The 22488-nt window shown below is 39.4% G+C and overlaps 2 protein-coding genes across 3 annotated transcripts; both read left to right on the forward strand.

Annotated features, from left to right (window-relative positions):
* Positions 1-12508, forward strand: sepsecs (Sep (O-phosphoserine) tRNA:Sec (selenocysteine) tRNA synthase). Of its 2 annotated transcripts, none has more exons than XM_061709605.1 (12): positions 1-291; positions 2091-2206; positions 2281-2435; positions 2975-3093; positions 3480-3638; positions 3926-4079; positions 4262-4364; positions 4515-4644; positions 7939-8030; positions 9765-9858; positions 9985-10075; positions 11894-12508. In XM_061709605.1, the coding sequence occupies exons 2-12, from the start codon at positions 2093-2095 to the stop codon at positions 12138-12140; spliced, it is 1458 nt and encodes a 485-aa protein (XP_061565589.1). In that variant the 5' UTR covers positions 1-291; positions 2091-2092; the 3' UTR covers positions 12141-12508. The 2 variants fall into 2 exon arrangements, with proteins under 2 accessions (XP_061565589.1, XP_061565590.1); XM_061709606.1 differs by having other exon boundaries at positions 233-291; positions 2088-2206.
* A 2390-nt stretch (positions 12509-14898) lies between these two features.
* On the forward strand, positions 14899-20887 carry lgi2a (leucine-rich repeat LGI family, member 2a). The gene is made up of 8 exons (XM_061710192.1): positions 14899-15176; positions 15376-15447; positions 16183-16254; positions 17121-17192; positions 17308-17379; positions 17589-17758; positions 17917-18081; positions 18895-20887. The coding sequence occupies exons 1-8, from the start codon at positions 14899-14901 to the stop codon at positions 19710-19712; spliced, it is 1719 nt and encodes a 572-aa protein (XP_061566176.1). The 3' UTR covers positions 19713-20887.
* The last annotated feature ends 1601 nt before the right edge of the window (positions 20888-22488 follow it).

The raw sequence follows: 22488 nt of genomic DNA on the forward strand, positions 1-22488 counted from the left end.
ATTCCGAGGTGGTGGAGAGAGCTCGCTGCTTCCACGCTGCTTCGACGTTTACACGTCTACATGTCTCTCTTCATTTCAATTAAACGTGGTTTTCACCCGTAGACCGTTTCAAAACAAGAGGGAACCCTCAAGAAAGAGATAAGAAGACTGTCACCTACAAAAAAGTGAATCTGAATGAGCTGAGATGTGTGAAGATCTTTAGCTTAGCATAGCAACATAAACCATATGACAGCAGCGCGTCAGACTGCAGCTACATTTGTACATCAACGTTTTATTTATGTTTTCTGGCTGGTGAGTTGCATTTAAACGTTATTGTTAACATATACGTGATTGTCTGTACATTTTTAGGTGTTTTTCGGTTAGACCTTGTTTAGATGTATTACGGTAGACAAAAACTGAGGATTTCGACATTGTTTTTTGGCTCAGAGCCACTGAAAATCAAATGGGTAACAAAACCTTTACTTACAAAAATAAATAATATTATATATAGTCGTACTGGGGTTGGGGACACACGTCTCTCCTGCTCGTTTCCATGAAGATATAAGTTCATTTCTTTCTCTGTCCCCAGTCCTCTGTCTTTCTCTGTACCTGAGAAGTTTATGTATTTTCCCTGTTGAAAAAAGGGGGTCTCCCGCACACTGTCAAGTCACTTGCAAAAGACTTTAATAAAGCAAACAAACAATCTCTCTGCTTGAGAAAGGTCCTGTGGACCGAAATGTTGTTTGTTTGCTTTGTTAAAGTCTTTTGCAAGTGAGTTGACAGTGTGCGGGAGACCCCCTTTTGTCCTTTGTTCACTCCTACCTACTCCAACGCACCTGTTTTTCAAAGTTTTTGTAGGTGTGCATCAGCCTCCAGATCTTTACTGCCCTGTTGAAATAAAGAAATTAAAGTTAGGAGATGTCTATTTTAAACAAAAGGGAGAATGATTCAATTTTGAAACAAGTGTGTTGGTCTAGTGTATTTGATTTGATTTGATTTGATCTTTATTCATCTTGAACAAAACAATAAAAAAAAAAACACACCATGCATCAACAACAATAATAAAGCACAACCAGTTTTGTTCAAGAAGGGACAGGAAGAAGCAAATGCTTATCTAATCCGGCCCCTTCTTGCAATATAAGAATATCCGATAGATAAAAGAATAATAATAGCAATAACAATAATAATACTAATAACAACAATAATACGTATATACAGTATATACCCTTATTCTTGACATATAAAAGTATATCAATATAAAAGTAATTAAAAGACAAGTGAGTCAATAATAAAAGTAGCTAAAACGAAAGGCATCAAGCACAGTAGCGAAGAAAAAAAGTAAATAAAAAAAAAAAAAAAAAAACAATCACCATAATAAAAGTAGTTAAAAAGAAAGAAAAGCATCATGCACAGAAGAAAAAAAGAAAATGAAAAAAAAAAAAAAAAAAAAAAAATCATGGTCATTATAACATCAAATGTTGGTAGTTCAGTATGAGAATCTGCTTATAGCAGCGTTTGAATAGCCTGATGTTCTTGCAGATCTTCACACTTTCATCAAGATTGTTCCAGAGTGTTATACCATACACTGAAATGCACATCTTTTTCAATGTAGTATGAGCCATTGTCTGTTTAAAAGTAGAAATAATATTTTCCACTAAGCGAAGACTGTAGGACAGACGTGTTGTTACATGTCATCAATGTGAAGCCAGGGTTCTCTGTGATGAGTTAAAATTACATTGTAATGACAGATTGATTTCTGTGTACCTGAGAGTTAATTTCATAATGACCGTAGTGAAACTTCTAATTTTAACCTTTTGGAATTTCCCTACATTTAAGAACATAAACAGTATATGCACTTTGTAGCTAAATTTGGGCACACCTCTGCTTGCAGTGTCACATTTCTGAAGTAACAATGTTGTTTCTCTAAATTTTTACAGATTTTCTGATATCTCATTGCATAACTCAACTCCTGAACTCAGTTTATCACTAAGAACTAATGGTTCATTATTGATTCAAGAAAGGGAAATACCTAAATGTATTGCGGTATTTCATCAAAAATCAACATAATATGTTGTTACTGGGTCATTAATATAAACTTTTGTGTTCAGCAGAGATGAACAGTGAAAACTTCACCCTCAGTGAGAAGATAGTGTCACCCTCGTACATTCGACAGGGATCTCAGGCACGTCGGGGACATGAGCAGCTTATCAGGCACTTGCTGGAGCAGGTATGTTCAGTACCTGCTTCTGTGTTGTCTCAAGACCACCGCAAGCACATCCCTTTACGTTCTGGCTTTTGCAGGGCAAGTGTCCAGAAGAAGGATGGAGCGAGAGCACCATAGAGCTTTTCCTGAGCGAGCTGGCTGTGATGGACAGCAATAACTTTCTGGGCAACTGTGGTGTAGGAGAGAGAGAAGGCCGGGTGGTGTCCGCGCTTGTAGCGAGACGGCATTACAGGTTTAAGTTTGCAATGTTTTTTTCTTTCGTTAGACTCAGTTTTAGAATTTGTTGGTCACTTTGTCTTCCCTTTAAGTATGAAGTATGGAATACCCTCCCCCCCCGTTGGTCAATAACTGGATGGTTGATTCTATACATGATCCCTTTCTCCCCCACCCCTATAACATAATGATAACAGTGTATTTGAGTTCTTTCATTGTTCCATGTGTAATCATGATTAATTTTGACCTTCTTAAAAGTATCAGTTTGAGGTTCACCCTGTCAAATCAGACCTCGTAAGTCTACTTCTTAAAATTGTCCATTGTTGAACCTGAAATAGACCTAAAAAGTTGCTTCTTTTTCTAGTACCCAAGAACGTATTTGCAACGCAGCAGTCAGACTAGTTTTTGACAAATTTATCTTTTGACAATAAGGGTCTTTCCAGGGTTTTTATTTTTAATTTTTGCATGTTTTATATGAAGCTTGTCAAAAATATTTCTGGGACTCGCCAGTATAACATGAAATTTGCGTAAAGTTTCTTGTTCTGCTTGTTCATGCAGGTTGATCCATGGCATTGGTCGGTCAGGTGACATTGCTGCTATTCAGCCTAAAGCTGCAGGATCCAGTCTGCTCAACAAGTTGACCAATTCAGTTGTTCTGGACATCCTGAAGCTGTCAGGTGTGTACATCATATCAGTAGAAAAAAACATGTATTGTGGTTCATGATCATGAAAGTACATTTTTATGCCAGGGTTTCTTTTTTAAGCTGGTGACTGCTGAAGAAAAATCTTATTGAGTAGGCATAGTATATGGACATGAAATGTTGGGAAGAAATGACCCAGCTTCCACCTGCACATTGGACACTTCATTTCCCACAATGCTTAGCAGTATTGTTCAGTTGACCATTCATTCCTCTTAAATGTATTTATCTTTTAAACCCATCTTCTTTTTGGTTCATAAGCTTGATGTTGAAATTGTCACTTGTCATAATTTTTTCTAAACTTGAAAACCTGGACTTTATTTGAAGTGTAAGATCTGAGCATTGCTCCACTCACTCTGTTACAGGTGTCAGGAGTGTGGCGAGCTGCTTTGTTGTTCCCATGGCAACAGGAATGAGCTTGACTCTGTGCTTCCTGACTCTTCGCCATAGGAGACCAAAAGCTCGCTACATCATTTGGCCTCGAATTGACCAGAAGTCCTGTTTCAAATCTATGATCACAGCAGGTACAAAAGTGATGTCCAGACTCCTGTCAGCTGCACATCTGGTTAACAGACTGCATTTGGGTTTGAAATAAAAATCAAATATGTCACAATTGAGAGGCATTTTTCAGTCAGAATGTTTTGATCACGTTTAGTTGGTTTTTTTTTGTGTAAAGGGAATTTAAATGAAAATGAATAGAATTGTTTGATTTTCTGCTCTCCTTTACAAATGAGCACAGTTGTCCATTGTTATTGTCCTAGGTAGAAGTGTTTTCCCCCTTTTATAGAGCCAACTACACATGTCTCATCAGGCTTTGAACCTGTAGTCGTGGAGAATATCCTTGAGGGTGATGAGTTACGAACAGACCTTGAAGCAGTTAAGAACAAGATTGAGGAGCTTGGGGCTGAGAACATCCTCTGTGTTCATTCAACAACGTCCTGTTTTGCTCCGCGTGTCCCTGACAGGTAAGAGAAACATTTATTCAACCCATTAGGAAGTAATTAGATACTATCTTTGATAGCATTTGTAAGATTTTAAGACTTCAGCTGGTTCAAAGGTTACTAAAGCTGTTTTAACGGAGCTCCAAATGCAAATCTAAACAATATTCAATCTTTCCTACGTCTATGTTTGTCATGCTGTCTTCCAGGCTTGAAGAGCTGGCCACTATGTGTGCCGAACATAACATTCCTCACATAGTCAACAATGCATATGGAGTACAATCATCCAAATGCATGCACCTTATACAGCAGGTATCTGCCACTCTTCTCAGTCCATCACTTCATCATAATTTTCAAGTTGCTTGTGGCATTTTGGTGATGGATAAAGAGTCATAACTTAAATGTCATTTTTTTCCTCACTCGGTATTGAGTTCAATCGTTTCTTTGATTATCTTTCATTAGGGGGCTCGTGTGGGAAGAATTGATGCATTTGTTCAAAGTTTGGACAAGAACTTTATGGTTCCAGTAGGTGGCGCCATAATCGCTGGCTTTGATGAGTCTTTTGTACAGGAGATAAGCAAGATGTACCCAGGTGAGTAAAACCCAAACTGAGCCCAAATGACGTTGCATAGATACTTACAGAAGATAGGCTGGTGTGTATACATGTGCAGAATCATCTTACCTATTCATGTATTTGTATTTACCTTGTTGAGTGTACATTTGTATCTTTTAAATGAATGACATAATTCAATTAGTTGATAACAGTCAAGTGTGAAAGTGTTCAGCAATGCAGCAACATACTTTTTACAGTAGGCATGAACTAAGGACGGGTTATTTAAATTCCTGTTCAATGAGAATCATTTACTTAGTCTTGTCATGTCCATAAGATGTGTAGCATGAGTAAAATCAGCTAGTTTGTCCGTGGTTGTGCTTCAGTAAGTCTTTTAAGACTACGTCAGAAGCATAAATGATTGCCTGCAGGTTGGGGCTTTGCAGCTAATTTGCATATTCTGTGTGAACTTCGTTGAGTCTTACTTAGTTTTGAGGCCCTTCGGATTTTTTTTTAAAATGGCATAAAAGCTCTAAATATACATTTTTCATGACTTAACATTAGTTTTTAGGGATTAATGTCTGCTGGAGAGGGTTTTTTGAGGATGAGGTTGCAGGTTTTTTCACACCAAATCCAGCATTGCAACATTTGGTACTTTCCTGTTTTTTCTCTGTGTCGACTGCAGTTCTCAGGTGAGAGACGTGTGTGTGTGTGTGTGTGTGTGTGTGTGTGTGTGTGTGTGTGTGTGTGTGTGTGTGTGTGTGTGTGTGTGTGTGTGTGTGTGTGTGTGTGTGTGTGTGTGTGTGTGTGTGTGTGTGTGTGTGTGTGTGTGTCAGCTGTCAGCTGTCACCTGTCACCTGTCACCTGTCAGATTATATTCAAACTTGTAAAATCAGAATTCCTTCCTGGTTTATCTCTTCTGAGGCCAGTCCTATCATGTTGTTCTATGGTTAGAAGTTGTAAGTGGGTGTTTTAAATCATCAGCTACAACTGGATTACACAAATGATGAAGGAAAGTGTTGGAAATTTTCACCGCAGTGAAGTAAGAGTGGCTTACAGTTAAACACAACTAATAACCTTTCTAACAATAAGAATTATTTTCTATTACAAGTACATATTAAGACAGGAAATGGAAGCAAAACTGTTTTCAAGGCAACCTCAGTGGAAGAAAGTTCAAGCAGTGGCAAAGCAAAATTAAAAGAAAGAAAATGAAAAGAACAAAAAAATGGCACATGGATTCAGGCAGCATCTGTTTCCAACACACCTGATTCTAATTAGTGGTCATCACCAAACTTTCCTCCAGGTCTGGACAGTTCTGTTGGTGACACAGTCATCTGTATCAGGGTTTATTGGAGCAGGGAAACATCAAAAACATGCAGGACAGCGGCTCTCGAGGAACAGGAATGAGGACCATTGCTATATTCAAATTTCTGCCTGTTCTTTAAGTAAATTGACAATAAGATGTACAAAAAGTGGTGCCCACTGGGCAAAAGTCAAATAAACTGAATTCCAGAGCGTCTTCAAATTTAGTTACGATGATCCGTTTTTGTAATTGATCAGCTGACATTTTGCCTTGTTCATACCTGTGCAATATTCAGTTGTTCTGCTTTTCTCTGGCTTATGTCTGATTTCTAGACCAGTTATATTACTCAAAACTTGCGGTGGGAAATCTGGCTTTTTTTTCTGCACATCCAAATGAGAAATGTTACTTGGGTAAATGCAAATGTTGATATTGCCAGTGAGATCCTTATAATATCACATTCTCTCTGGATTTCACATTATTCTTGGATTTCTTTGTTTTAGTTTTGATGCTTTTGTTTGGTTTTATTTAGAGTAAATTTGTTTCATCCTTGTGTATTTAGTCGAGTTTTTGATTCTTACCTTTGTTTCGCACCTGGTTTCAGTTGCTAATTGCCACTTGGATGTTTTTTGTTCACCGTCGCTAGTTTCCATGCTTTCAAGTTCCTTATGTTCCTTGGCAGATTTTTATCTTGGTATTTTCCCTCATGTGTAATATTCCTCATTCCAAGTTCGAGTCCCAAGATTGTTCAGGCAAGCCAGTCTCATCATTTAAAATCTTTACTAGTTAAGACTTGAACATTTTGACTAATCTGACTAACCCTGCACAGAGCTCAGTCAGGTTCTTCTCCAGAATCTGGAATCATTGGCGTATAAGCCTATATGTAAATGTCATGTGATATGTGATTACTGTGGATTTTATCTTTATTTTTTGTACCCTTTGTCTGTTGTCTGTTGTGCTATGGACCTTGTGTCCTTAATAAAGTTTATTATTATTATTATTTTAGATTTAGTACTTTATTTTTACAATAGATTATCATTACACTCCACGTTTAAGGATATAAATGTATTTAATGATTATTTCACTGGGACCGAAGGAGGTTGAGCTCAAAATGCCAGGCCTCATCTCATTATTTTCTTTAATTACCACATTATTGCTTAGAAAATCATTTATGAGAAACATCCCTATGATTGCAGCCAAATGTGATAAAAAAGGAAGGGTGTCAAATTTAACATTTGATGATTATTGAAGAATAGATCAAATAAAGCTTAATTGCTACTACTGTTTTTCTATATCATATTTCATCTTTAACAAATTATATGACAATGATTTCAAGTTCAAAACATTTTTAAATACATCTTATTCTGCTTTAGCCACTACTGGATAAAACAAAACTATAAAAATGCAAAGTATTAAGAATAATTATGGATACATCAAAATGGTAAATCATTAGAATTACAAAATCTGAAAGCAGTAAGAAATGTCCAGTGATCTTTTTATTTTTTCACTATGGCATCCTTTCCATGTATTCCAGCTTTAATAATCTTTTATTTATGCACTGAAACATTAAACAAGTATGTGGGACTGGTAGGCCACTTTCCAGCTATACCGCTTCTGACCACACGGGGGCGTTTAGAGATACTGCGTCGCTGAGTGGGAGTGAGTGAGTGGGTCGCCTCGTCTTGTAATACCACTTTGACCCACTATAGGTGCACTTCATTGTGTTTTACATCAGTCTGACATGCTTTTTGGTGCTGATGATTCTTTTTTACATTGTTTTACTTGATGCCTTGGGGTTAGAAACTGAAACCACAATTATGATTTTTTTTTTTTTTTAAATGTTACCTTTAATGCCCCAGTATCCCTGAAAAGATATTAACATATATTTGATAAAGTGCTGACTAACTGATTTTATTTTTAGTTAAGGTTAATAAGAGGAGCAGTTATTTTTGCCTTTTCATTTGGTTGGACGGTTGGAGTCTGGTTGTTTGTTTTTAGCCATCCAACAGAGTCTCTTCTCGGCTTTCTGTGTCCAGGTCGAGCGTCGGCTTCCCCTTCCCTTGACGTCCTCATCACCCTTCTCACTCTGGGAGCCAGCGGCTATAAGAAGTACCTGTCAGAAAGAAAGGTTAGGACATGCACACATCACCTTTCACAAAGCAAATTAAAGTGTGAATCATACTTGTTTTAGAAGTAGATACCTGCCAGTTTCCTGCAGAGTAATATAAGAATATTGATTCAAAAATAAGAAATCAGCAGTTTCAGACTTTTGTGTGTTGTAGGTTTATTTTGCTCTCTTAAATTACAATCTTGAACCTGTGTTTATACTCTTTTTTTTCCTTCATTTACTATGAATGAAAACAAGGATTGTTGACTTGAAGGCTCAGTGGGCTTGAGAGGAGAAGCATGTGCTTTGGAAAGATCAAATTCATCCAGAAGTTTTTAAAAGCCTCCCCCTGTGGCTCCCTGCTTTTAAGCAGAGATTTTCACAATGCAGCATTTCCTTCTTTAGATGGTCGGCACTGCAGCAGATCCACACCTCCACTCTGCTGTAGTATGAACACACTCAGCCTGGACTAAATCTGCTTCTCTTGATGTTAACATTACATGAAGGTGCTTTTTGTTGTCTCTTTTTTTTCCTCAATAGATTTCGCTTTGTTTCCCGCCGTTTTGTTTTCATTAGATCTTTTGAAAAGTCACTTTTCTCACTCATCACACACTACCTGAGTTACGTGCATCTATGAAATTTCACGGATGTGATGCCATACCCAAAACCCTTTTTTTGCGTAAAACCCTTCCCAGCAGAAATGTGCATTCAGGGAATTAATCTGGCTTCTTGTATGACCTGCCACCATGAAGCCTTATTGATTTCTCTTGGTCCACTGTATGCATAATTGATGCAGTAATCACTTCTTCCATAGCAGATGAAAGTGAGTTCCTCACATCTCTCCTGGGGTAACAAGCTTTAAATAATTCTGACATTTCATGCGTTGAGGTTCTTTTACAGGCGTATGTGTGACCAGTTTAAGAGATGTCTGCATCTTATAATATTTAAGAGAACCAATAGATGACGAGTCGGTGTTGTTTATGTGGTGGAGGTTTACTCGTTACGTACACTGACTGATTGTCTGGGAACTTGTAGTCCTGCTCTCTCGCCACCATCTGCACCCCTCCTCTTCTGGGATAGTAAAGTTGTTCTTTGTTATTGGAGAACAAGGGACACTTGGAGACACTTGACATTAATGAAACACTGTTTGTGTTTGATTCTTGGTCGAGAAAATTTTCTTCATGCCTTCAAACCAGAGAAGTATGAGTCAGCAGGGGGCGTGTCTGTTGCAGAGAGCAGATGCTTTTCTGTGTAGTGCTTCACTAGTAACCACCAAAAAAAAATATCACTCCAAGTACTTGTTGTGCAACTTCTCTCTCATTTCTTGACTCATAGCATCCGTGTCCATCTTTCCCCTGATTCAATCTTTCACATATTGCTCCAGAGCCAGAGCTACACACTGTCAGCATGTAATAAACTCGTGGGCGTTCAAATCTCAGTTTGAGAGCATGCGTCCTTATTCTTCAGCTTCTGCAATTGATCCAGAGGTAGACTTGTGGTGCCTGTTTTTAAAAACCTGGAGGGAATTGTAGTACACACACAGTCAGGCAGTCAAGGGGGGGGTGGGGGTGTGGACATGGGTCGACTGGCTCGCTGGTAGATCTGCAAGACTAGCAATAAACCCAAGGCTGCCGCAGTTAAAATAAGGCTCTTGCAGTGTGTAAAAGCAGTATTGTGTTGCTATTTATAGTTTTTGCCTCCTCTCCTGCCCACTCTCATTCTGTATCCTCTTGCCTGTGTCTGCATGGCCTGCAGGAGATGTATTCGTTGCTGGCTCAGGAGCTGAAGACTCTAGCTTCTGTACATGGGGAGAGATTGTTTCACACCCCACACAATCCTATTTCTCTGGGTGAGCTCATACTCCTGATTACAGACTCACAGGCCTAACTGTCATATTTTTGTTGAAATCATATCCCTAACATTTTTTTTGTGCTATTGTTTCATTAAATAATTGCGAGTGTGTGTTCTCTTGCAGCGATGTCTCTGGATGGTCTCCAAGCTGAAAGTGACAAGGCTGTGACTCAACTGGGCTCCATGTTGTTCACCCGACAAGTGTCCGGAGCCAGGTAGGAAAACCTAAAAAGAGCATGGTTAGAGTCTGGATTGGACATGAAAAGGTGGGGATACAGGATATAGTGATGTCTGGCACACAAGTAGTGCAAAACTCAAAAACTGACTCTGTCACCGTAGACATGAGAAGCTTGGCCAGACGACATGAGCAATCAGGAAAATGGATGACACGAGACTACTTTAGAAGATTAGACAGCCTGTCCTATGGCAACAACCTCCTAATTTAAAAGGTTGCCATCTCGTTTAGGACAGAAGGAATACATTTTTTTCACAGGTTTGGCGGTCATCTTGCCCGCAAAATGAGCAAGCTGGCTGCTCTTGCTCTGGTCTGCGTCTGTAGCCTGGACATCTCCACAGCTAACTGGATGACGACATTATTTGCCGACTCGGCTGCATAAACAAAGATTGTGTTATGTTGTAGCATTGGCATTGGTAGTGCCTTCAAACACCCAAATAGAATCTCTCAAGTACAGAAAATGTGTTTTAGTTTTTCTATCCTTTTTAATCACTTTTATTTTGTTCCCTATAAACATTTTTAACAAAGCCTTTGAAATCACCTGACCAAGGTGGATCTATTAAAATTACATAATTTCAGAATTGAATGAGCTACTGGCTCAGTCGTATCCTTTTCCTTCGTTTTAATGAACATGTTTTTCATTGCCGGTAGAATTAATTAAGTTCTTCAAGCCTTGTTTCTCAATTGCATACTTAAAGAGACTTCTAAAATGAAATTTTCACATTTTATAGCAAAATAAATATTTTTTCTCCGTTAATTTTATTCTCATACTCACTACCGTGAAATGTTTTTGTGGTTTTCATATCTTCATCCAGTTAAGCGGATTAAAAGAGGTTTCCCACTTCTGATGATGTATTTCTCTAGCATAATGGTTTCCTCTACGCATTGTGTCAGTAGCTCGCCAGTAATTGATTTTACATTAAAGTGAGTGTGTTGTGCTTACATTGTTGAAATCTTCCCAACTCTGATAAGTATGAGTGGTGTTTACAGTTGCAGAACTTGAATCTTTAAACAAGTTTCCAAAACTGTGAAACACTGTTGTTATACATCAGTGCTGGGCTTGGTTTATGTTTCTGTGCTTTGCTTTCCTAAAGACAAATAACTTATGTGAAAATTGAAAGTACATTAAAGAAATAAGCGTTCTTTATGCAACATAGCAGCAACTAAAACTCCCCATTTGCACCTTTTAATCAGAGATCAATGTAACAATAAGAACGTGATTGTAGTCGGGCTGAACTGTCGGAAGTTATCTGTCCAGATTAGTTGGCATGAAGTTAGATTGAATTTGACCTCCATTAAAGAAACCAGATCTCTAAAGTCTGACTGTAAATGGGATCTTAACCACTCATCCAAATATCAGAGGTTAAAACATTTACCCAGACTGAAAGATCAGTTTTCAGTTTCCTGAGGAAATAAGGAATGATCGTTGCTCTGAGACACTGGGAGTGTGTCCACTGAAGTGGACTTTGTTTTATCAACAAGCTAAACTGCTTTGATGTGAAATTACAAACTTGTTGTAGATTTTAAATATTTCAGTCACGTTCCTGCTGTGGTCTGACCAAGATTGTGAAGTTATACTGCAAATACTTGGATGATGGCTTTGTCCTGCCAATGATGCTGCCAACATGTTTCACATTTCTGTGTATTCCTTCAAACTATATGACGAGTACCTCACTTTTAAAAAGACCTTAATTGGTCTACTTTATTCAATCTCTTCCTTGTGATTACCCAGCTACAGATTTTGGTTTCGCTCTTTTGGACTGTATTAATTCGTGATTGTTTTCACCCATGTTTCTAGGGTAATTCCCCTCGGGAAGGAGCAGACCGTTAGTGGACACACATTTCGTGGGTTTATGTCCCACTCCGATTCATATCCCTGTCCCTACCTCAATGCCGCCTCAGCTATGGGCATCACTCGGGAAGATGTGATCCTGTGCATCAAAAGACTCGACAAATGCCTGAAGACCCTAAAGAAGGAGAGAACTGCAGCGAGGAGAAGTTCCCCAGAGCCTGCAGAGAACCAGGATGTCACTGATGAAGAATGACTTAGCTGAAATGTGAAGTGCCAAGCAAAGCCGAACCCTCGGTTACCTGCAACAACTTTAACATGATTGTTGGCTGATGCTTTTTGATGGATGGATCAATCCAGGCCCTGTAATCATGTTAGTGACCAGAGACAGATGATAATGAAATCATGTGCAGGTGGTGTTTTTTCCCCCCCAAGCAAAAATGACACGCGTTGATTCCACAGGTTTATGTTGATTATGTTATGCTGTGCTAATATGAATGTTTTGAGGACGAGACCTCCATGTAATTAGACCAAAGTGTCTAACCAGGCTGTTGATGCATTGTGGACTGTTTATGTTAACCTATGCTGATAATTTTTCATAATTAAAGCTATCTAATATCTTCACAGTGGAGTCTTTGGTTGAGATATTCTGAAAGGGTTGGGCAGACAGATGGTGCATAATGACTATGTATTATGTTTTTTGGAATACATTAGACTCTCCCACTCAGTGATATATGAAACAATATAGATTAATAACATGGTATGATGTGCCTTATTTTTAGCAGTATATTACAACGTGATACAAGACCCATTAACTCGATCGGAACCCTCTAGATTCAATCAACTTGTTTATTTTCAGGTAATGGGCTTTCACCAAACACATAAAATCTGTGTTTAGTGAAGAAAACTGAAGAAAATATACCAAGGCACCACTTTTAAGTTCTAACCGTGCCCTCCACCTCATCGCATCTACCTTATCAGGGGTTATTCCTCTTAAAAAGGTGGGGAAATTCTCTGATGTCCAGTCAAACAGAACTGTAGTTCTGTGGTTTTTCACTTGCGAGTCGTCACGCAGGTCAGATTAAATGTGTCACGAATGAAACGGCAGAACCAAACCACCAAGCAGGCTTTAAAAACTGTCTGAACTCTGATAGTTATGCTGTTGCATCAGCACATTTTCCACCATTCCCAAGCTGTACTGAAGCATTAACAAAATATAGTGGAAAAACACTGCTGCCTGAGACGGCGCTGGTACAATGCAGCACTCTGACAGGAGATGTGGCTTTCATACAAGAGTCTGAAACGATAAATATTGCACATCACTAACCCCAGCTAAGAAATTATTACCTGCAAATGGTTCTAAAGATTTTCTCTTGACCACAGAGTACAGTGGAATGATTATTGAAGAAATGTGGCTGCTTTTGATCATCAAAAATGTTGAAACTAATAAATGTTATTCAATTCATTCCTTGGCACCAGTTTGTTTTTTAGAGTTGCAGTTGAATGTGCAAGTGCCTTTTTTTGTATTGAATAGCTTGAAAAAATGGCTGATTGGGTTTGTTGCAGTATGTTATCACACAAGACTTTAATGCAAAACTTTGCATGATCCAATTTATTCAGCTAAATAATCTATTTAAAAACTGTTTACAGTCTGGTATTTTGCTTAAAATGCAAATGATTTACCGTATTCCATCCTCACCAAAACAGACTGCCTTTAAAAACACTATGTCCACTCAGTCAGACCTCTAAGTACTCCAGGGACGCTGCCACAAGACAAATGGCCTTCCAGTCTTGGCTCCGTGGTGATGCCATCCATCGTCACAGAGCCAAGATTGGACCCCTGTGGAGATGGTTCTGGGCACAAAAGTAGCCCGTAATGTTTCAAAGAGATTCAAATGATTGGTTATTCAAATATATCATTATACTGGACAGTTTGAGCCGTGTTGTTCTGAGTGGAGGCCGTCTGTGGGCAGCTTTGCGTGGGTCGCAGCAGAGGCGCTGTCCATGGTGCTGCAGTTCTGCCGAGCTGCTGGAAGAGGGAGGGGAATCTACGGCAACATTCCCAGCGCAGCGTTACATAATGCCGCGTTCCATTTGTCCTCGGAAGTGGGGATTTCCCAGTTCCCAGTTGGTTTTTTCAACTGGAACGCCCCTCGAAGTGGGATTTCCCACTGGGAAAGTGGGAGAGTCTTCACCACCCCCGAGTTCACATTCCAAGATGGCTGCCCCGGTTGTAAACAGTAGAAGAGAGCTCTGTAAAAATTCGTAGCACTTCATTCTAGTTTTGGTCACACTAAATCAGTCGTATACAAGTATTGTTCGGCATATATATGCTGCTATAGTGTAATTTACATTTTTCATGTGGTATATGCGAACTACAAACTTGTTTACCAACTTTGTAACTGGAACGCTGATAACTCGGCTGTGACGTCATTCCCAGTTCCGAGTTCTGACTTCCGAGGTAAATGGAACGCAGCATAAGTTACTAGCTCTCAGGGAAACGCTTTGACTCCATGAGAACAACTGTCGAGGAGATTTTGTGGACTTTTACATTGTTTAAAAATAAAACTGATACTGTAAAACAGAAATGACGTGAATAGATTGTAAATTGTACATTGAAATTAACACATGAAATGCAGCATTGTTATGGTTGTTTTTTTGTTTTGTTTTTTAACCTGTATTTGATCGGGATTTTTATTTTCTATCTATAAATATAGTATCACAAAAAAAAAAAACAAATATCGATAAATGCCTGCTTTAGGTCTAAAATAAACGTCTGACATCTGCGTGTCCTTTAAAACGGCTTTTCAAAGCATTTTCTAACTGTAATTAAAACTCAGCTGGGGCAGACTTAACCTATATGTGATCAAATCTTTTTTTTTTTCTTCTTCTTCTTCTTCTTTTTTTTTCCCCCGATGAATGTTGCATGGTTGTTTAACCAACAGCTACCCGACTGGAGTCGTGGCTTAATAAATATTGAAAGCGTCCGGAGGGGAGCTGCAGCTGATTTGCTGATGTCAGGGAGCCAGTGCAGCATTTCATGGTGCAGGGGAGTGGACGCTCCAGCCGTGCAGCAGACGAGCCTCACACATGCGAGCCGGCCCAGGAAGATGCTGCTGCCAGCTCTCCAGATCTGGGCGTTGTTGTCCCTGTCGCTGCTCTGCCTGCCTCAGCCCGGCCATATGAAAAAGCCTTTCCGATGTCCTTCAACATGCAGCTGCTCCAAGGAGTCGATCATTTGCGTCGGCTCCTCCTATATCCCAAGGCTCTCCCTCAACGATATCGGTTCTTTGTGAGTACCCTGTACATGCCTCTTTCTTTTTTTATCAAGTAAACAATAGCTATTACATGCATGTGTATGTGTATCACGTTAAGCATGATTTTAAATGGTGTGTATTTTACAATGATGTAAATCAGAAGTGATGGCAATGCAGTCTTTATTCTTTTCTCTATTTTCACCCATTTTCCATATGTGGTTTTGCCTTTTACAGGAGTATTGTCAATGGGACTTTCACTGAGGTAAAAGAAGCAGTGTTTGCTCACATGCCATCCCTCCAGCTACTGTAAGAATTATTTTAATATCTCTTACAATTTAAGTGATCCACCATACCTTGCAGGAAATTCTGTTACTGACCTTTCAAATGTTTAATTCTGCTTAGCTTCAACACAACGGGCGTACATAAACAATAGCAAGCTTTTAGACCAGTGTAGCATTGCAATCATCAGTAACTAAGTGTCTACGGTGCATTACTACAACACAGATGCAGTAATGCCTCTTGCGAGTCTCCTGATGCATCTTAAAAGTTGTTCAGCAAGGAAAGCTTTTCTAAAGGTTTGGACACCTGGACATTAATAATGGAAGTCTCGGCTTAAGCTTTGAGTGCAGTACTGTACTTGACAGGGTCCATTAATCTTTGTTGCTACTCTACTGATGACAGCTTGCGTGTCAGCATAAACAAAGGCACAGCTGATACAGTAGATTAAGCCCAGGTTTAAGTCAAAAATCAACTATTTTATTTTATACAGAATTTTTAAGCTTATGATCATATCTTTCTGTTTTAAACTGGTTGAAGTTGTGTTTTTTTCTTCTTCTTTTGTTTTTTCCTGTAAAATTGTTGAAATGATAGGAGACCGCAGATGGTGACATAAATAATCCAACTGCTTATTTCATATCTATTTCGATTGCGAGTTGAGCTCATATCATCTGAAGATTGATTTTTAAGGCAGAGCCATGAAACATTGCACTGTTGTGACAGCCAGCAGAATTAACATACAGTCTGTCTTGTTATTTTTTGCAGGCTCTTGAATTCCAATTCTCTCACAACTGTAAGGGATGATGCTTTCTCAGGCCTTCCACATCTTGAGTATCTGTAAGTTGTTGTTTATTAGAGCAAAACAGACAGATAAATACTGGCCACACATCATGAAAAGGCCGATTTTTTTCATTATTATTTTTTTAAATAAGGTTTCACATCTTAACATGATAAACCAGGTCTTTTGGCAGGGATATGTAGACTACGTATCTTTTGATGGCTGGAATTTCACCTAAAATTACTGACAAAGTTTGCTCATAACTATGTTTCACTCCTCTGTTCAATTGTTGCGTTATTTGTTTTACAAAAGAAGAATCTTTACTCCATAATGTTGTCTCATAAAGCTTTGTGTTCGACCCATACAATATGATTCTGTACGGCCCCAGCCAACACATTTGTATGTGGGGTCTATCTGAGATATAAGTGGACAGTAAAATAGGGCCCATATGGGATCGGCCCCATGTGGACGGATCACTTGTGGTTGCCCCGAGTGGGACCCAGATGAGACACCCATGCCCATTCATCACCCATGTACCTGAGTATAAGAGCCAAGATGAAATATATCAACATTCCCATATAGAGCCCCATTTTGCAGCCCATTTATATCTCAGATGGGCCTCACACGCAAATGTTGTCTGGAATATGATATAATACACTTTATTGTTCCCTTAGGGGAATTTTGTCTTGGACTCCAGTCCAGTATTCTGTCTGAAATAATTATTTGTGTTATGACTGTGCAAAATGAATGTGAATAAAAGCAAACAATAAAAAAAACTTAAAATATCCATCATAATATTGAAAGTATGATAAGCAGTAGTTGCTAAAAATGCATCGTCAGTTTGACACGATTCCAGACAAAAGTCACAGATATTATTATTATTATTATTATTATTATTTGCATTTATTATTATTCTTATCCACAGGTTTATTGAGAGTAATAAACTGGAGACAACATCTAAGTATACCTTCAGAGGACTCAGGGACTTGACTCACCTGTATGTTCCAAGATTGTTCATTTACAAAATAAATACTTTGCTTGCACATTTTACAATACTGATATTATATTTTCGGGTGCATTTTCTGTGTTAATTCATATGGTTTTTATTCTAGGTCTTTAGCGAACAACAACATTAAAGCCTTGCCCAGGGACCTCTTTAGTGACATGGACTCGCTGATAGAGCTGTAAGTTTGTCACACTGTTAAAACTTACAAGCCAAATAACGGCACTTTTCCTGTTTTTTCACTTCAGCCTCTCTGTCAAGAGTTAACAGCGCATGTGGGGCTCCATGTTTACAGGATTTTCTTTCTATTCTTATTTTGCTTTGTCCTTAGTTTCCCCCTAAAGTCACATTTGTTTTTCTGCAATGACATACAGTAGTCCTTTTGTGCAGGGACTTGCGAGGCAATGCCTTTGAGTGTGACTGCCGGGCTAAGTGGCTCATGATGTGGCTGAAGAGCACCAACGCCACAGTGTCGGATGTCTTGTGTGCTGGGCCGGAGGACATGAAGGACAAGCGCCTCAATGACATGAACAGCCTGCAAAATGAGTGCGTCTCAACGGGTGAGAACCCCTGAGCCAGCTAGACTTGTCCCGAGTCCAACTGCAGTGTCAGGCAACTCGGCTGGGTCATTCTAGGAAGTGTAAAAACAGTTTTTTTTTATGTTGGCAAGATTCACAAGTTTATGACGAAAGTCAACCCATACTGGTCTCTCCCGCAGATTTTGTCCTTCATCAGTCCGTGGCATCCGAGTCTCTGTCTGTTGACACATTCACCTACAAGGATGATGTCTATGTGACTATTGCTGCCCCCAACACAGAGAGCTGTATGGTGTACCAGTGGGATCACATTGAAATGAACTTCAGGACTCATGATAATATCACAGGTAAGAAAAAGACCTTAAAGGTATTGTGACATGAAAAACAAATTTTTCTTGATTTTTTGTGTTTAGTTGGGTGTGTTGACATCAATTACACCCAAAAAACAACAAACTTTTAACATTCAGTGTATTGTGTGCTTTCTGGGATTTTCCGCATAACTATGCAAAAACGGCGCATCTGGTTTGGTGGCGAGCCGTGACGTCACGACCCGCTAAATCACCGCCCCCTCCACCCAGCTCCCTGCCTCCTCTCCTCTCCAGCGCACCATAAAGGCTGATTTATGGTTCCGCGTTACACCGACGCAGAGCCTACGGCCTAGGGTTATGCGGCGACGCGCAACGTACGCTGAACCCTACGGCGTAGGCTCTGCGTCGATTTAACGCGGAACCCTAAATCAGGCTTAACACGGAGCAGTTTAGAGCCTCTTTTGTTCTCATAAATGGAGGAGAACTGCTAAGAAGACCCGCGGCCACTGACTGGACTTAAGATAAGGGGACACTGCTGCTTGCATGCCTTTATTTTTATGATTGTTTGCTGTGGTTCGCCCTGCTGCTTTTCCGTGCATGCTTCGCCTGTCGCTCCCGGCTTAACTCTCCGACGCCGCTGTGAGCGTATGGCTGGGTTGGAGGAGGTTTGGAGGAGGAGCGGGGCAATGATTGACAGGAAAGGGGGAAGACACATTTAAGGGGTGTTGGCCAAGACTTTTAATAGTGTTAAAAGCATGTTAAAAATGATGTCACAATACCTTTAACAACTATGTCAGAATTCTCTTGATGAAGTTTTCTCTCGTATGATTGGTGTGTTTCCCTGCCCCTCAGGTCAGTCCATTGTGGGTTGCAAGTCAGTTGTCATCCAAGACGAGGTGTTCGTCATCGTGGCTCAGCTCTTTGGCGGTTCGCACATTTTCAAATTCGACGATGACCAGAGCAGTTTCAATAAGTTCCAGGACATTGAAGTCTCCAAGATATCCAAGCCCAATGACATCGAAGTTTTTCAGATCGGCTCCGACTGGTTCTTTGTGGTTGCCGATAGCTCCAAAGCTGGCCTATCCACTCTCTACAAGTGGAACGATAATGGATTTTACTCATACCAGTCCCTGCATGAGTGGTACCGTGACACCGATGCTGAGTTCGTAAACTTGGATGGGAAGGCCCATCTCATTTTGGCAAGCCGCTCACAGGTTCCCGTGATTTACCAGTGGAACCGGAGCAACCAGAAGTTTGTCCTGCAGGGCGAGATCCCCAACATGGAGGATGTAGTAGCTGTGAAACACTTCCGAATCGAAGAGGACCTCTACCTGGCCATGACACGCTATATCGGTGACTCCAAAGTTCTGCAATGGAGTCCCAAACAGTTTACAGAGATCCAAGCTGTGCCCTCACGAGGCTCCATGATTCTCCAGCCGTTTTCTTTCAAAGAACGTCACTACTTGGCTCTAGGAAGTGACTACACTTTCTCACAGATCTACCTGTGGGATGACGAGAAGAAATTCTTTGACCGGTTCAAGGAGGTGTACATCCAAGCCCCGCGATCCTTCACCCTGGTTTCCACCGACCGCAGGGACTTCATCTTTTCCTCCAGCTTCAAGGGAAACACGCAGATCTTTGAACACATCTTCGTCGATCTCAGCTTGTGAGGGGCTGTGCCTTATTGTCCCTCCTGCAGTCAAATGTCTTCCGCTAAAAATACATTTGTGAGAGGAGCAAATAAACAAGACTTTTTGAACCGTTCAACATCAACACATGCTTAGTTCGGAAACAACCTAGAGCTTGGTCAAGTAATGTCTTGACTGTTTCTTTATGGCCTTGTTCTATTAACTATTCTTATGGGTTCTCAGATTTAAGAAGAGGTTTCACCATTTGGCAAATATTGCTATTATTTTATAAAAAAAAGAGAAGAAAAAATTAAAATCCAGTTGACATGAATTGTGGAGGTATAGATTTTCTGTTTAATATCCATAAAGCCCAAACATAATACACTGGACCAGAGAAAACACGTTCTTGGGTACAACGCTGATCCAGCTGCTGTGTTTGCCATGTACATCATATACTTAAAGCCTGTGGTAATTAATGTACAGTATGTTGCCCTATCAGAGGAGGGATTTTGTGTTCTGATGGGCCCACAGTGCCTCGCTCTGGCCGTGATGAAAACTCACACCCCTTTTTCCCTACAGGGAAAGTCTTGAAAGCACAAACCTTTAACTATCAAGCGAGAGATCTTAGAGACTAGTCGTTTAGTGGCAAATGTAACTGTAGGTGCTATAGACTGTATTGTATACAGAAGTTTAAAAAAATAAAAGGATTACGTTTTAGATCAGAGTTACTACGTGAGGTGGAGCAGATAAAAGCTCTTGGTATAAATCAGGGAAGTTAAACCTACTTGTAAGTTTGAAAAATAACCACAGATTTTTTGGCCTGTGACATAATTTAACCTTTATTAAATAAGCCCCTTTCAACAGATATCGAAGGCCTCAGATAGAAGTAAAATGTAAATATATCAACTGTAAACAAGAGCTTTTCTCAAATCTGTTAATTCTTGTCTTTGAAACTACTGATTGTTGACAACATATATGTACAAAAAAAAAAATCAGGATTGCAATGCCACTACTTTTTCTGAACAGATCTTTGCACTTATTTAAAAAAGACAAGTGTTACTTAAGCTTGCAAGAGCATGATTCATAAAAAAGAATGATTGTCAACTAATTTTTAAAAAACTCTAACAAACTCAAGGTGTTTTTGTTAATAACGTGAATGGCATTGCAAATAATAATAATGATAATAATAATATTAATATATACATAAAAAGAAATATGCAAGCTTTACAGTTCTTTTATGGTTTAGTTATCATATTGAATGTAAATCTTAAAACCTATTGTAAGTCTAAATAATTGAGTATCAAATAAATGTGGAAATATAAAGTTGTAAGATGTGTTTTATCATTGATAAAAGACTGTTAAAGCAATGTTAAATGTACAATAATGACGATATTACTTAATCAGTTTGAGCCATTGAGATCTTTGGAGCATATAGATAAATATTTTTTATCAAAGAGCACTAGTAGATCAGCATCTCCAATGATTTGCTGTATTTCCAGCTCGCAGCATAGAAGCTGCACTGATAGAAATCATGTCCAATGTTTATCCAGATTTTCTGTTGGTAGAAAGAGTCTGTATTGCCGCAGGAATCCCGGAGATGACTAAGCTCCCCACGCTGTGACTGCAGCAGGCTCTGGATCCGGACCAATAGAAATTACAGTAACTCATCACAGAGTTGTGTTTCACTTCTGCAGAAGACTGATCTTAGTCCATCTGCCTTGAACTGAAGTCATTTAAAATTAACTTGGAAGCATTGTATTTTAATTAAAAACAGCTCCAATGGGATGCATACTGTCACAACCCGGAAAGCAGACCGTGACAAATAACAGAGCAAGTGCGGCAAGTGCAGAAACAAAAAAGATATTTATTTGGTAACTTTAAATAATAGAAATAAGCAAACAAAAGGTTGAAATGGTGCTGGCAGGGAAGAGTACCCAGACACTGCCAGTGGAAGTCCTTTATCCTACGGCTCCCAATGGAGGTGCATCTCAAAGACACATACCATACGACAATCACCCTGGCAGGCACCATGCAGGGCCGTGACAATACATTGAACAATGAACGTTTAAAGCCTAAGAGGTGCTTTAGGACAATAGTTTTTGCAACGTGGCATTATGTCATCACCCAGGGAACATTAATACTGAGGCTTTGAGAGGGATTATACACTCGGCATTTTTAATTTGTGATTTAACTCTTCATTGACGTGACCCCAGATCATCACCACTCCAACGCCTTGCTGAACTGTCTGCTGATGAAATATGGTGTATGGATTTCACCAAACATTGCCTTGGGCATTAAAGCCAAGCAACTCCCCTTAGATTTCATGTTTCAATTGTAAATTTGCTATTTTTTCATAGAACATGAAACTCCCAAATAGAAACAGCAGACAAATATAAGCCTTTCCAGATAGATGCGCAGCAGCAATTTCTCCTCTGAGATCATTGCTTATGTCTGCAATGAACTCTCTAGACAAAACGTAATTAATTTAAAAATAAATATACAATACCAAAATAAAAGGAAATGGGAAAACTGCAGATTCTACATAATGTGTTTCAAACTGTGTAAAAGTTAACTAACTTTTATCACTGCACACTTTAGCCTACTCTCTGAGATATATCTAAGACCTGCCTAATTAACCAAAAATGCAAACATTTGCAGGTTCTTTAACAAATTTCACTCATGCATGCTCCCTTTGAGGAGCATTTATTTGTAAATAGTATAAAACAGGAGTTTTATATTCTTCTTTTCTCCAGGAAAATTGAATGTTTAAGAAGAGTTGGTAACAGAAAGTGGCAAACGAATCAGCCATCGTGGAGGG

The sequence above is a fragment of the Cololabis saira genome, chromosome 20 (genome assembly GCF_033807715.1).
Source record: "Cololabis saira isolate AMF1-May2022 chromosome 20, fColSai1.1, whole genome shotgun sequence".
NCBI classification, from domain to species: Eukaryota; Metazoa; Chordata; class Actinopteri; order Beloniformes; family Belonidae; genus Cololabis; species Cololabis saira.